Source organism: Leuresthes tenuis, unplaced genomic scaffold, assembly GCF_036924035.1.
Source record: "Leuresthes tenuis unplaced genomic scaffold, fLeuTen1.0.hap1 SCAF_10, whole genome shotgun sequence".
Lineage (NCBI taxonomy): Eukaryota > Metazoa > Chordata > Actinopteri > Atheriniformes > Atherinopsidae > Leuresthes > Leuresthes tenuis.
Window position 1 is genome coordinate 14,602,392 of NW_027325364.1, and position 12,798 is coordinate 14,615,189.

The 12,798-nt window shown below is 42.2% G+C and overlaps 1 protein-coding gene across 2 annotated transcripts; it reads right to left on the reverse strand.

The window, feature by feature from the left end:
• Positions 1-12: 12 nt before the first annotated feature.
• On the reverse strand, positions 13-10,723 carry stx17 (syntaxin 17). Of its 2 annotated transcripts, XM_072394333.1 has the most exons (7): positions 10,548-10,723; positions 8,948-9,156; positions 8,787-8,852; positions 6,276-6,599; positions 4,712-4,762; positions 2,791-2,877; positions 13-326 (listed from the first exon to the last, which is right to left on the reverse strand). In XM_072394333.1, the coding sequence occupies exons 2-7, from the start codon at positions 9,068-9,070 to the stop codon at positions 75-77; spliced, it is 903 nt and encodes a 300-aa protein (XP_072250434.1). In that variant the 5' UTR covers positions 9,071-9,156; positions 10,548-10,723; the 3' UTR covers positions 13-74. The 2 variants fall into 2 exon arrangements, with proteins under 2 accessions (XP_072250434.1, XP_072250433.1); XM_072394332.1 differs by lacking the exon at positions 10,548-10,723 and having other exon boundaries at positions 8,948-9,437.
• Between the last annotated feature and the right edge of the window lie 2,075 nt (positions 10,724-12,798).

The window sequence follows — 12,798 nt, forward strand, 5'->3', positions numbered from 1 at the left end:
TCAGAGATGCAGTTTGTGCTTTTTTTTTTATTGGTTAGTCCACACAGGAGCCTCAGTGACTAAGGACTGTCGGGTCATTTGTCTTTGCTTCGTTCTGGTTCTTCTTCTTCTGCTGGTGGTGCCGTGAGTTGTTTCATTTGCAGATCCACTTTAGCTTGGCGTTGCTTCTGGACCACTTTCCCACCTGCAAATCCCAGGGCGCTTCCCCCCACAGCAGCTGCCACCCCCGCAGCTTTGAACCCAGCCAGCAGACCGAGTGGACCTCCTAACGCACAGCCCAGCAGCGCCCCAGCAACCGGCAACACCGCCAACTTGTATCCCGCCGCCTCGAGAGACAGGAAGAAGAGATATGCTCCAGTTTAATTTAACACGCACACACACACAGAAACACACACACCTTTGGAGGCATTAGCACTTTGTGCCTTCAAGACTGTCTGCGATAGAGTTTGCATGTCTCTATCCTTTCATGATCACACATCAGCCCACGGATGGTGGAAGGAAAAAGTGACACAAACAAGCCTGCATGTGCATATGTAAATGGACACTTCCACAGCTGCATCAAAGCATTTCCATTATCTTCATTTAGGGAGAAATCAGAAAGATGTGGCCCGTGTGTTATTACAGCTGTTATCATCACAGGTGAAGGTGCTCTTTGCTGATGGCAATTAATGACTGATTCTCTGACCATCCTCACACACACACACACACACACACGCGAACACTCACTTGATTAACACTTCACCATTAAATTAATCTAGTTCAAAAAGCTAGCATAGCTTGTCCCCACCCCTGTGGCAGTTGAGGGAATTTTAATTTCATCTGAGCCGAGTTAAAAGGACTCTGGGTACAGAGGGTGTGGAGGATGGAGGAAATGAGGGTGTTGTGTGGCTGTGGCTTTGTGTGCGCGGGCGCGTGTGTCGTGCTGTTTGACCCGATGACAGATTACAAGCTTTGAACACGTTAAAACATCTGACACCCCTCTCATCTGCTTCATCACTCCTCACCCCTTCATCTAACAGGCGGCCCCTCTACATCTACCAGCGACCTTACAGAGAGGGCAGTCTTTGTTTGCCGTCCAATTTGGGAAAATTCAATTTGGATAAACTCTTTAAAAGAGCCGTTTTATGAATAAACATGAGTCATAAAGTTCAAAATGACTGTTTGCAGCGGCACATTACTCACATCGTTATTGGAATCAAGCCGCATAAAGAGTTTTGATTGTATTTGACGAGATTTTTTGTGCAGGCTAGCGTTCACGCTCCGAATCTAAAGAAAACTGCGGCACAGTGAAGTTCCACGGGCAACAAAAACCCAACCAAAATGACTGCTGTTCACTGTCTGTGGCAGATGTTTTGACCGGAGCTGGTTTTCTTTCTTTTTTTTTTCTCTCTACGCACGGAGATCAAATTGTAAGTTCTGTGTTTAACATTGAACACACGGGGAAAATAAAAATAAAAAGCCAAACTTTGCTCAAATGAAAGTCATTTGCATTTCTCTCCAAACTGAATGTGTGAAAACGTCCTATCAAGCTTTTCTAATCTGACAGGCAGGAATTTATACACAAATGATTGATTAATAAACTAATCTTGAAGAACAACTATACAATAACCAGCTGTGGAAATCATTTTAAAGTTTGGCCTGATAAAAGCAACTTATAGTATGATGCAAATAACGCCTCCAGATGTGTGAATGCTTGGGTAATGTCTTTTAATTCCTTGAAAACAGAAAAATGACACAGAAGTGTCCAATATGGCAGCTACGGTATGAGCTGGTAGAATTCACTAAATGCTGCGACACCTCCTCTCACACAGGATACACTGGACCAGCAGCAACATTCAAGGTAATAATCAATCATCTTCTTTTGGCTTCTTCATTTCTACGAATTCTTCTGCTCATCTGCTCAAGACCATGTGAACTTTTCAAACGCGGCCAAGGAAAACCGTTAATAAATGATAAAGGAGATCTGTTTTTTTCCTCTGTCATCATTTGACCGCAGCCTTGGCTTTTTATCTTTATTTTGTTTGGCATTAACTCGCGTCCACTGAACTGGGGTGATGGCTCGAATCTCTCCAAACACGACAAAGACGCGTCGACATAAGCGTTGTTAGCGTTAAAGAACATGATCTGATTTGGAAACCCGGGACAGGCGGAGCAGACGACTGCACCAATAGCCGAGTAGCAGTCTTCCATTCCTCTTTACACACTGTCCGGTCTAATTGCGTCAGACATCTAGAAAAAGATCATTCTTAGACTTTCATCTCACAGATGAGCGTTCAAACACACCAGTTAGGAAAAAAGTACTGACTAAATGACTAAAGCAGCCATGTTGGTAGAAAAAAAAAAAAAGAAAAAAAGAAGAAGCTTGAACTGGCTTATAGTTTGAAAAAAACAAACCAAAAAAAAGGTGATTCATTCTGCATATTACAGACAAAAAGTTTCACATTCAACGTGTGCAGTAAGTGTGAAGAGCAGCGGCTGAGACTCCGAGCTCCTAAAAAACTGAGTCATTTAAACCCGTCCTCAACGCCACACACAAACATGTAGACCCTCTCCTGTCAGCCTTCTTATCTGACCTCTCTATCACCCACACACACACACACTTCTCTCCCCTCTTTCCCTCTCCTCTCTCTATTTCCTTAATTGCAGCTTTCCTCCGTATTCGAACGGATCAATAGGGACAAACGCTGTGGAATGGCTGGGAGGCAAAGTGCCATCGATCTCTCCATCTCCCAAACATCGCACACAGCCATCAGATCATCAGGACATAAACACACACACACATATACACACCTTCCCCAGGCTCTTGGTCCCCTCCTCCACGTTGGCCGCGGCTGTGTTGACGTTGTCCTCTATGCTGTCAATCTTCTCCTGCTGGGACTGAAGCATGGGGGTTAGACACACAATCATATTCAAGCAATCACTGACATATAACCACGCGTAAAAAGGAGGAAAACACCTGTTGTGTCCAAAGATCTTTTTTCTTTTTCTACCTGTCCATCCAAATATCTGATTCGTGGCACAAATGAACATAGGTGAAGTGTGTGGATGTGTGTGTGAAGAGATTTTAGCTGAGAGTTACTCATACAGTGTGTCTGTGTGTGTGCAAACGTGTGGAATTGTGTAGAACTCATGAAATATTCAGAGTGGCAGCTGCCTCTCGCCATATGAGGGTTGGATGGACAGTGACCAAACAACAAGCAGAGCGCTCTCCTTCTTCTCCGCTTCCGCCTTAAAACCCACTCTCCCCCCCCCCCGCTCACTCTGAGCAAAAAAAGTTGTCCTACAGATCCGAGCCCATCTTTAGCCCTTCTCTTACACGTTCATGTAAATAACTTCCTGTTATTCTGCGAAGGTTTCAAAGATCTTACGCCCGTCAGTGCAGAACGCAGCAGTCATTCACCTCCCTCAGATTCATTTTTTCTAACGTCTTCTCTTTCAATTTCCACTTTGCTGCCGTTTGTAACCTAAAAGACGCAGGTATAGGCGCCAAATATGTCGAGAAACAATGACGCTGAAGCTGAGCTGACTGTTATCTTCTATTACGAGTGAATGTGCCCATTGCTTTCGAGACTTAGAATTTAACAAAACAAAATGCCAGACAGAAAAGTGAAAAAATTGTCCAGTCTTCAAGTATTGTGTTTGGATAACAGTCTAAGGCCTAAAGTTATTGGGTTGATAAACTAATAAACATATAAATCTTATCTTATCGTACTGCAGAGGGTGACACCAGGAAATATTTGGCATTTCTGCTTGCCGAATGAAGACAAAACACCCCCAGAAAATACCAAACAAAGGCATCTAAAAGCTCCATTCAGGGCATTTAAAGTGGCATTTTTTTCAAGTTTAGAAATCATTTTTGGTGAACTGAACGTGTATTCCTAACAGTCCATTCAGTTGCTACTGGTTCCTCTCCAACCCAGCAAGCTCCATTTCCTACTGTAATGGGAAATTACCCCCATTATTATCTTTATACACTTAGTAGATAATTCAATACTGGATGAGGTCTAGAAGACACACGCAAAGAAAAATACACAGATAAGCCCAAACATCGGAACAGCAACTAACGTGACGCACAAACAAAGACACAACCACACACTCACTCAGTGTTTCCACTGAGGCTGAGCGCTGGAATATTGCTCCCCCAACGGTGTCTTTCACACTAGAGACACCACAACATGTCTATGCTCTTTCTGCCCAACCCCCCCCCCCCAAGACCTTGTTTTTTTTCCCTCACCAACTACATCTTGACTCTTTCTTTCGCTGTTAATCTCTCCTCCAGTCAGCCTCCCTGCTCCCTTACCTCCATCCCTGAGGACAGGGTGATAATCTGAGCCGTCTGTTCTCCACCTGCTCTGCTGTATCCCTCGTTTCCCTCCTCTCCCTCTGTGACAACCTGCTGTCCTCCCCCCCAAATCCTCCCTCCCTCCCTCTCTTCAACTCCTCAGTCTCTCCTCTTGCCTCAGCAGAGGGCCTCTGGGGCCCCAGCAGTACTCCTGAGCTGATCTGTATAACCTCGTCTCAGCGGAGTCTTACCAGGCAACAAAAGCACACACTGGTCAAACACACACCACTTCCTGGAAACCCTATAGGCAAGCGGCCTCTGTCACATTGTGTTCGTTCGCAGGGCTGGCTGTGCACACAGAAATAGAGACACGCATACAGTGTTGAAATGTGAATGCAGTAGCCAGCAGAGACGAGTGTTTGAACTCACATGGACAAGGAGAGAGAACTCCGTCACCAAACCACTCAGCTCCTTCAGGTCCTAAAGAGGAAAAGTGTTTTATTTATTTCATTAAGCTGCTTATCGCACAAATCTATAGCAACAACACGCTCCACACCGTCAGTGTCTGGAACAAGCATTACCCACAGAGAGAGCTCGCATGCAACCGTAACAATGTTTAGCACAAAGCAAGGATGGAAACCCCCCCACCTTTTCATCTATTTTCTGAAACTTATCCAGGAGTCGGTCGAGTGGGGGGGAGGACAGCTGCAGTCTGGGCAGAGATCACAAGACCACCCCAGCCACTTCCTTCAGTTGTTCTGGGGGAACACTGAAGCGCTCCCAATCCTGCGGTTGTTTTTTTTTTTAATTCTAAGTCAATCCTGACCTTTTTAAAACAAATTTGATGTCATCATGTAAATAATAGCAGCGCTGCTTCTGGTTTTGTGCATTGTGTTACAGTTTTATGGGACTGAAACATTGTTCAGGGTATTAGTAACACATGTGCTGCTCCTGCTGTGAAGAAGACCTATTGTTTGCCTTTTTCTTTAACCTGCGTCATACATAACGTACACTTCAGCTATCATTTAGTGAGCCTTAATTGTCAAAATATTAAAATCACATCACAGAGAACCTTAATTGTTCATAGGAGCAACTATGGTGTTGTGTACACCTCTCTGCATCTCCACTGGTCCTGTAACACTCTAACAGTGTATAAGTTCAGGGGGAACAGAAATCCAAGAGCTAACCAATGCTAATATCTAGGTTTGAGAAAAGTGAGTACAGCGAGGCCTTTTACCAACACCTTCACAAGCGTGTACAGTCAAGGCACTGAACACAAAGTCTTTGCACGACCCAAAAACTCCTGCACGGCCACTGCAAAGAAACCGGGGCTGCAGAGAGGCCGAACTACCAGAATAAAAAAACATAGGCGCAGATTTGTTGATGATGATGGTTAAAGCGAGTAGAACCTGTGAGATACCACGCCACAAACAACGGAAAATGGAAGCAGCGTCTTATCACGACGAATCCCATCTTAGATTATTTCAATTGTGCTTGATTTTCACAAAAAGTTATTTGTCAACACTGTCACATATAAATATCATCATAAGATTCCAGAGAAAGAAACCATTTAGGACAATTTATGTTGCTAAGTATGAAACTGAGATAGGAACTTTCCTGCACTGCAGATGGAAACTGACACATTCTGGGTCGAAGTAGTGGAGGTTTATGGCTGGCTGTTTTTTTTTCTTTTACTCCTGTTTTAAGTGTATTAGTGGACAAAGCAGACATAAAAGAGGTTGCTGTATTTTTTAATCCCACTTCTGGTTTGTGAGCTTTGTGTTTTCTGCGATGTTCCCATGTTGTTAAAATTTATATTTCAATAAATACCTTGAATTAAGAAAAATACCATGTAGGCCAAGAACATGCTACATATCCTCATATGCATGCTAAAAAGTTTAATAATACATCAATTTGAACAATATAATTGCCAGACTACATGTTAGGGTAATGTGATAAAATGTTAAATTGTGAATAATCCAGCCATACATACCTCTTCCAGGTTATCCCAGGACTCAGCTGCACTCTGATCAGATGGGATTTCTGGAAGGCGGACCTGAATTTGCCTGCCGGACACTGATTCCTCGGCCAAGTCGTCAACAGTGTAGCAGCTACTGGATGCACAGTTGGATGGGTGTGTAGCAGGTGGCGGTTCAGGGGTGGGCTGAGGTGGGCTAGAGTGCAAGAGCAGGAAGTCTCTTGCAGCGGCTGACGCTCTGTCTCTGATTGGCTTTACGAGTGCTTCCAGAGCTGCGGCGTCTTCGGCACGGACCCGACTGCACAGCTTCTCCATCTCTCTGATGTTAGCTCGCAGCTGCTGCAGAGGGACAGAAGAGAAGCAGTTTCCTCTGCGTGAACCACTATCATGTCTGAGAGAAATAATGAATTAAATATCTGAAAAGTACTGAGAGGTTGGATTAAGGGACACATGGACAGACAAGCCTGTGGTTAAATGCAGCTGTCACCGGAAAAATGTGTAGACTGCTACAACTGCAACAACAAGAAGAAAGGATACAGCAGGAAATAAAAAACTGAAATGATTCTAATTTACATATTTAATGAACAACTGTCAGTTGAAAGGAAAAAGCTCATGTCGAAAGATTCCATCTTGTATAATGTTCAAGTAGGGGGGGGGGTGTTGATGGGCGCTTAATAAGGTTTAGATATAAGGCTGTGGAACATTAGAAGTGCCCTGAGGGTGACAGGAGGATTACATCCCAACCATCAGCCCTGCAGGCCGGAGCTCAGCGACCTGGGCTCAACTGGTCAATGTGCTGCCGATAACACATTCCACTAATTACAAAACATGAATAAACATACATCCACACACACATCCTTATGTATATAAAGCTGAGGAACACACTGATTAACACAAAGACGGTTAGGTCAGGCACCTGTCAGCCTGCAAATGAACCGTGACCCTTCGTAGCTCACACACACACACACACACAGACCAAACAAACACGAATGCAACAGCAGACGGGTTCGCTGTAGCTGATGTGGTAAAGATGGGGTGACTGAGTCTGCGTGTGTCTTTTTCGTGGGAGCCCCTTCGGTGCTGTACTACTGGGAGTACATGTCAATCATTGAGTAGGGTGAGAGACTGCAGGCTGTCTTTCTTGAGAAACAGTCAATGGACAAATGAATATAAAGCAGTGAATATAAAGAAAGAGTTATAATCTAAAGAAATATACACAACGGGGTGGAAAAATGCCTTCCTCTGATCCATCTATCTGCCTTAGTACCTGTTTGCTTGTCTAGTTTGTCTACGGAACATAAACACACATGCACACACACGTATACCCACATCTGAACCCCTACTCTGAATTAACGCCATGAAGACATGGGAAAGCACTCTATGTGCACCCCTGGGGTTTGTGGGGTAATGGTGAGAGGATAGGTGTGTTCCTGTTTGGAGTTATTTCACCTTCAGAGACACGGTGGCTTCCAGGCAACAACATCCCCTGTGGCATTTCACACCAACCATGTGAACAAGCGTGCGAGTACTTAACATACACACGAGATGGTCCATTTGAGGTTCGGCAGAAGCTCTTTTCTTTTTCTTTCCAAGCAAATTTTCCATTTGGAAACTGAATATAAAAAAAACCCAAAACAATATAAGCATTTTCTAATAATCTACGTGTCAATGAAGTCCAAACCAACATCAATCCTCAAAGCTTTGTAGTTTTTTTTTGTTAATATATATGCTCATTTTGAAGTGGCGACAGGTCCGGGGTGAACCTTACCTGGCGTCCAATGACAGCTGGGATAGGCTCCAGCGCCTCTCACACGAGCAAGTAGTGCAATAACAGCTTGTCGTATACATGAGGAGATTACAATTGCTGTCTCCAGAACATCATCTGGAGATGGATCCTTAGGTCACATACTGTTATTAAAACGTCTCCATGACAACTGAGCACATTCCATCGGTTGATGGAGGCCACAAAGTGTGTTTGAAAGCTTTGGAAAAACCACGCTGTTTGACTTTGTGGTGAATACTTTTTTTTGTCAAGCTCATTCCATAGATAAATATGCTCACGAAAAACCGAATTCAATTTGCCCATTGTTGTCTGGCACAGTTCGACAGACACTTGTTTGCGTCAGATGTCAGTTTAAATAGGCTCCGAAACAGAGGACTGACAGTTATTGCCTTCATTTAGACACTGTCTGCTCTTAAATGGATAAAGACACCAGTTGCCACTTTGTGTGATCTTTGATCCTCAAACTGGAAAAACATGTTTGCCACAAGTAAGGAAATGTCAAGGTCCAGATTTAGGAGGTCACACGGTCCAGACAATTTGAGAAAAAAAATATTCAAAGCACCCAAGCCCGAATTGGATTAAGCAGGTATAGCAAATGGATGCATAGATGGATGGATATTCTAAGCAGCTGCAGAGGCACGGTTGTTTCGGAATTTTAAGTGGCGGTGAGTCACATCATCCTCAGATTAACTGACTGCACAAACAAGTTACTTTTGTTCTGTCTGCTGAGTATCGTGTTATACCTGAACGGTTCTGCTGGCGTTAATATGCTCCTGATGCAGGCGATCCCATTTCTGGTTGCACTGATACTGTGAACATGAAAGAAAAAGTATCACTTATCAGCTGAGCTCTGGAAGTAACAGTTTAGATGCGACCGTGTGTCCAGACACATTTGAGCCGTCACCTTCTGTATGTTACTGTGGTGTTTCTGCAGCCGCTCCAGGTCCGTGGGCAGAGCAACTTTAATGAACTTGTGGATTGGTGCCTCCAGGCGCCTCAGTGTCAGCTTGCTGCCTTCCTCTGCCATTTGTCCTACTGGGTGCCCACAGCCAACACCTCTGTGGAATTTAGACACTGCACCTGCCCAGCTTTATCCCACCGTGCCCACACACACTGTAAATACCAGCAGAGCATGATTCTTATATATATACGCAAATTAAATCAATAAACTCTGTGACACACGGGAGCCTGCCCACACATCTAAAACTGGTTCCTTGTTAAGATTAGTTGGAAGATGTGTTTGCCAACATCCATTAGTGCAACGGAACTGAATTAGAAGTAGCGTGTATATGAGGTGATGGATGCCAAATTAATCAACAAATAAAGTTCCTTTACTGAGCAAAAATGACAAACATTCTTTTATCTGTCAGCTTTGTATCATTTGAATACATCATCTTGGACTCTAAGGATTTTTTTAGGTACATTTCTCACTATTTCTGGAGGTTGTATAGAAAAATGTAATTAATATACAATAGGTTACAGCCTTCCATTAGGACTGTATTGCACAGTCTGATGTTTGGAATACTCTGCTTGCAGTTCAATCTAATTCAACTGGATTTGCTTTATTACTGAATGAATAAGTTCAATACGTCACAGAATCAACGTGTTAAAGTATCAAACATATTTGTTCAGGAAAGAAAAAATAATTGAGTCGGTTCAAGCACAATTAGGCAACGAAACTATTCTCTTCAAATATTCGAAGAACAAATTACAAAAAAAAAGGCAAGCACAAGTCGCAGTTAAGACTTTTGGGCTTACAAAATTATCATATGATCAACAGGGTCACTTTTCCTTTCGGTAAGTGCAAGAGCCTGTCTGAATTTGTGTGCCGTTTGTCGTTGTCGTTGTTGATGATGATGCAGCAACCCCGGCCTCCAAAACACTGTTCAAAGGGAGTCTGTCCAGCAGGAGTCCATCTGATCTTATGTCAATATGAAGGCGTTTTGTTTTTGACTTTGAATTTCACAGGTCCACTTTTCCTGAAGTAGTGACGATGTCTAACAGTGTGCACAAATATGTATCCAACCTAATTACAGGTATGAATTTCTTTAAGTGACGTCCTCCACCTCCAAGCATTAAATACATGTTTACGGTGATGTGATTTGTGAATACACGCTTTCGTTGTTTTAAATACCTAATTTCCTGCGAGTTTCGAAAACGTGTTGCCAGATGACAAACTGTTTAAGAAGCTCTGTATTACTTTTTATCATCTCTGTCAGACTACATTTGGGGTTCGCGTCGGTAGAGTCGTTAACTGTTTCTAACGTCTGAAAAGAAAGTGAAATTATATAGACACGTTCATTTTACAGACGCCTGTCGGGGTCAAAAGGCAACATTAAATGGGTCCAAGATGGCTTTGACAGTAAGCTAGAGATGAATAAATACATGTACAGTTTAATATGTCACTAGATAAACATCAACAAACATCCAAATTTAACCAACAGATCCCAGAACTCCAGACAGCTGGCAAACACTGAATTCAAAGGACAAAAAGCGACACTTACCAGTAAAAACAGCACTCGAGAATATGATTTACATGCGTTAAAAACAATTATGACCTTCCATACCTTTAAAAAAATAAAAGTTAAGGTTATGTAAACTTTTTTTTCAAGAAGCTGTCGTATTTTTTCTGGTGACAGTTAATTGTTTGTAAACAACTCCCTTCCCAGTGCGTCCACTAATAGTTTCCGACTTCAAACAACGCCCACAACGCATATTTGTTCCGCATCACAGTGTCCCATGTTCCTGTGGCAAGACGTCAGTGAAATGTTTCTAAAATAATACTATCTGCTGAGTTTATTTCTGGCACTGTTCACATTAAAGTATGTAAATAATTTGTTTGTTTCTATTCCTAAATAAGTATGCAAAATATTTTGCCATCATTTAATTTTTTGATAATAATCCCTTTTTGTGGAAGGCCATTTCTGCAAAAGGGACAGAAAATATGTTGGATATTGCAAAAAGGGATTAACTAAGTTGTAGTTAGTTGATGGTAGTTATCATAATGATAATAAATTTCTTTCAAATAATGACAACAATCGTATGGAAGCAAAGAATTGGACCTATGAGAACAATTTTAAAGTAATGAGAACGTCTCCGAAAAATAAAAAGTTTGTATCTAAAAATAAAGATGTAAAAGATATAAAGATTAAAAGAGCACAAGCCATCGTTTCCACAATTGCGTCAAAGTGGCAGATGTAAGTGGGTGGGATCACGCTCATTTTAGCAGGCACAAGTGGAAATGGATATCATTACTGAGACTGCTTTAGATGTGGTCTCCACAAGGTGTATAACTCCAATATATCTGCAACTCACTTCTCTCTGTAAATCATTTCATGACTCTAAAAGTTAGACTGTCGAACCGCATTTGTTACTCATATCACAGATGTGGGGTACCTTTGACCTAATGTCTAGACTAATCAATCTTGAATTTCTTTGTAAATATGCAAAACCCGAAAGCCTATAATTAGAATGCAAGAGGTTAGAGATCTGAGTACAGTTTTGACCAAATAAGAGAGATGTTGCAGAAAAAAAAATCACAGGTTTCAAAGAAAAATGCCAACTTTTAGTGGCTAGTCAACATTTCTTGCTGTAGGTGGGGTTTTGCTCATTGTCTTTAAACTTTGCAACCTCAGAATTTCCAAACTGATGTTCTGATATTGGTCCCGCTATGTAGTCATACATATTTCAAACGCATACATGAAAGACACACATATATATATATATATATATATCAAAATGTGGGACATTGAAAAAAGTGTAAGAACATTAATGACAGCTAGACAGTTAAAACGAACCCAATCATTCTAAAAAATTAATAAAAAAGGACTGACAGTATTCACAATCTAGTCAAAGACCCCCCAAGTCAAATTTTATTCAGTAACAAATGAAAGCCTTACACATATAGAACGACAAAGTTTGTCATATTTGCTGTTCTTATTGTTTTGTTTGTCACTAACATACAGGTATTTACAGTTAAATGTATCTATGAACGGCATGAATCCTGTGGAAAGTTACATGCAGTGTGATATTTTTGTCTGAGTTGTGTTTGGAAGAAAGACAAAAAGAGAGAACTGGGGTTCCCCCTCCTCTACTCTGAGATCAGCCAGTGTGAGTGGGTCTATTGCATGTTTCCACTTCTCTGCTTCAGCACCTTTTACCTTTGACATTTAGGCCAACCCCCACACACACGCTCTTCCCTCAACGGATGCTCCATGCGAGGGGCCACAGTAAAACACACAGTCCCCAGCTACAGGGGATTTCCCTTGGCACAGTACATATGTTGAGAATATGTGTGTGTGTGTGTGTGTGTGTGTGTGTATGTGTTCTGTCCACTTTCAGGGGACTCCCAGACTTGCAGACAGAGGGGGAGGAACAAAACTGTCAGTGAGAGTTTAGATAGCAAATCAAAACCGATTGGCCGCATGATTCTGCTTCTCAGTTTGTGTTGGAGTGAGTGTGTGTATGACTTTTGATGTGGTTACACGACTGTTTACATATTCTTATTGTTTTTTAAATACTACTTATCGTTTGGCAATGCTAAGTCTTCAGATAATGAACAGAATTCAATGTCCTCTGAAGTGTTGGAAACATGACTGTGTGTGAACGTGTGTGCATTAGGGCCGGGAGGACTCAGGTGTCATTTGTTTCAGTCTAATCCGGGAAGTTTGACAGCAGGAGAGGAAGCCAGCAGGGAGCTCTGTTCACGTCTTACCTCCTGAATCTTACTGTTTTTATATCAGGTGTGATTAGCAC

Excerpts from the sequence above, each read along its gene's own strand:
- stx17 (XM_072394333.1), bottom strand. The coding sequence starts at position 9,070 with ATGGCAGAGGAAGGCAGCAAGCTGACACTGAGGCGCCTGGAGGCACCA. Across the intron at positions 4,763-6,275 it reads CCTGGGATAACCTGGAAGAG|GACCTGAAGGAGCTGAGTGG; the intron begins GTATGTATGGCT and ends TTTCCTCTTTAG. Across the intron at positions 327-2,790 it reads GGACCAAGAGCCTGGGGAAG|GCGGCGGGATACAAGTTGGC; the intron begins GTGTGTATATGT and ends CTGTCTCTCGAG.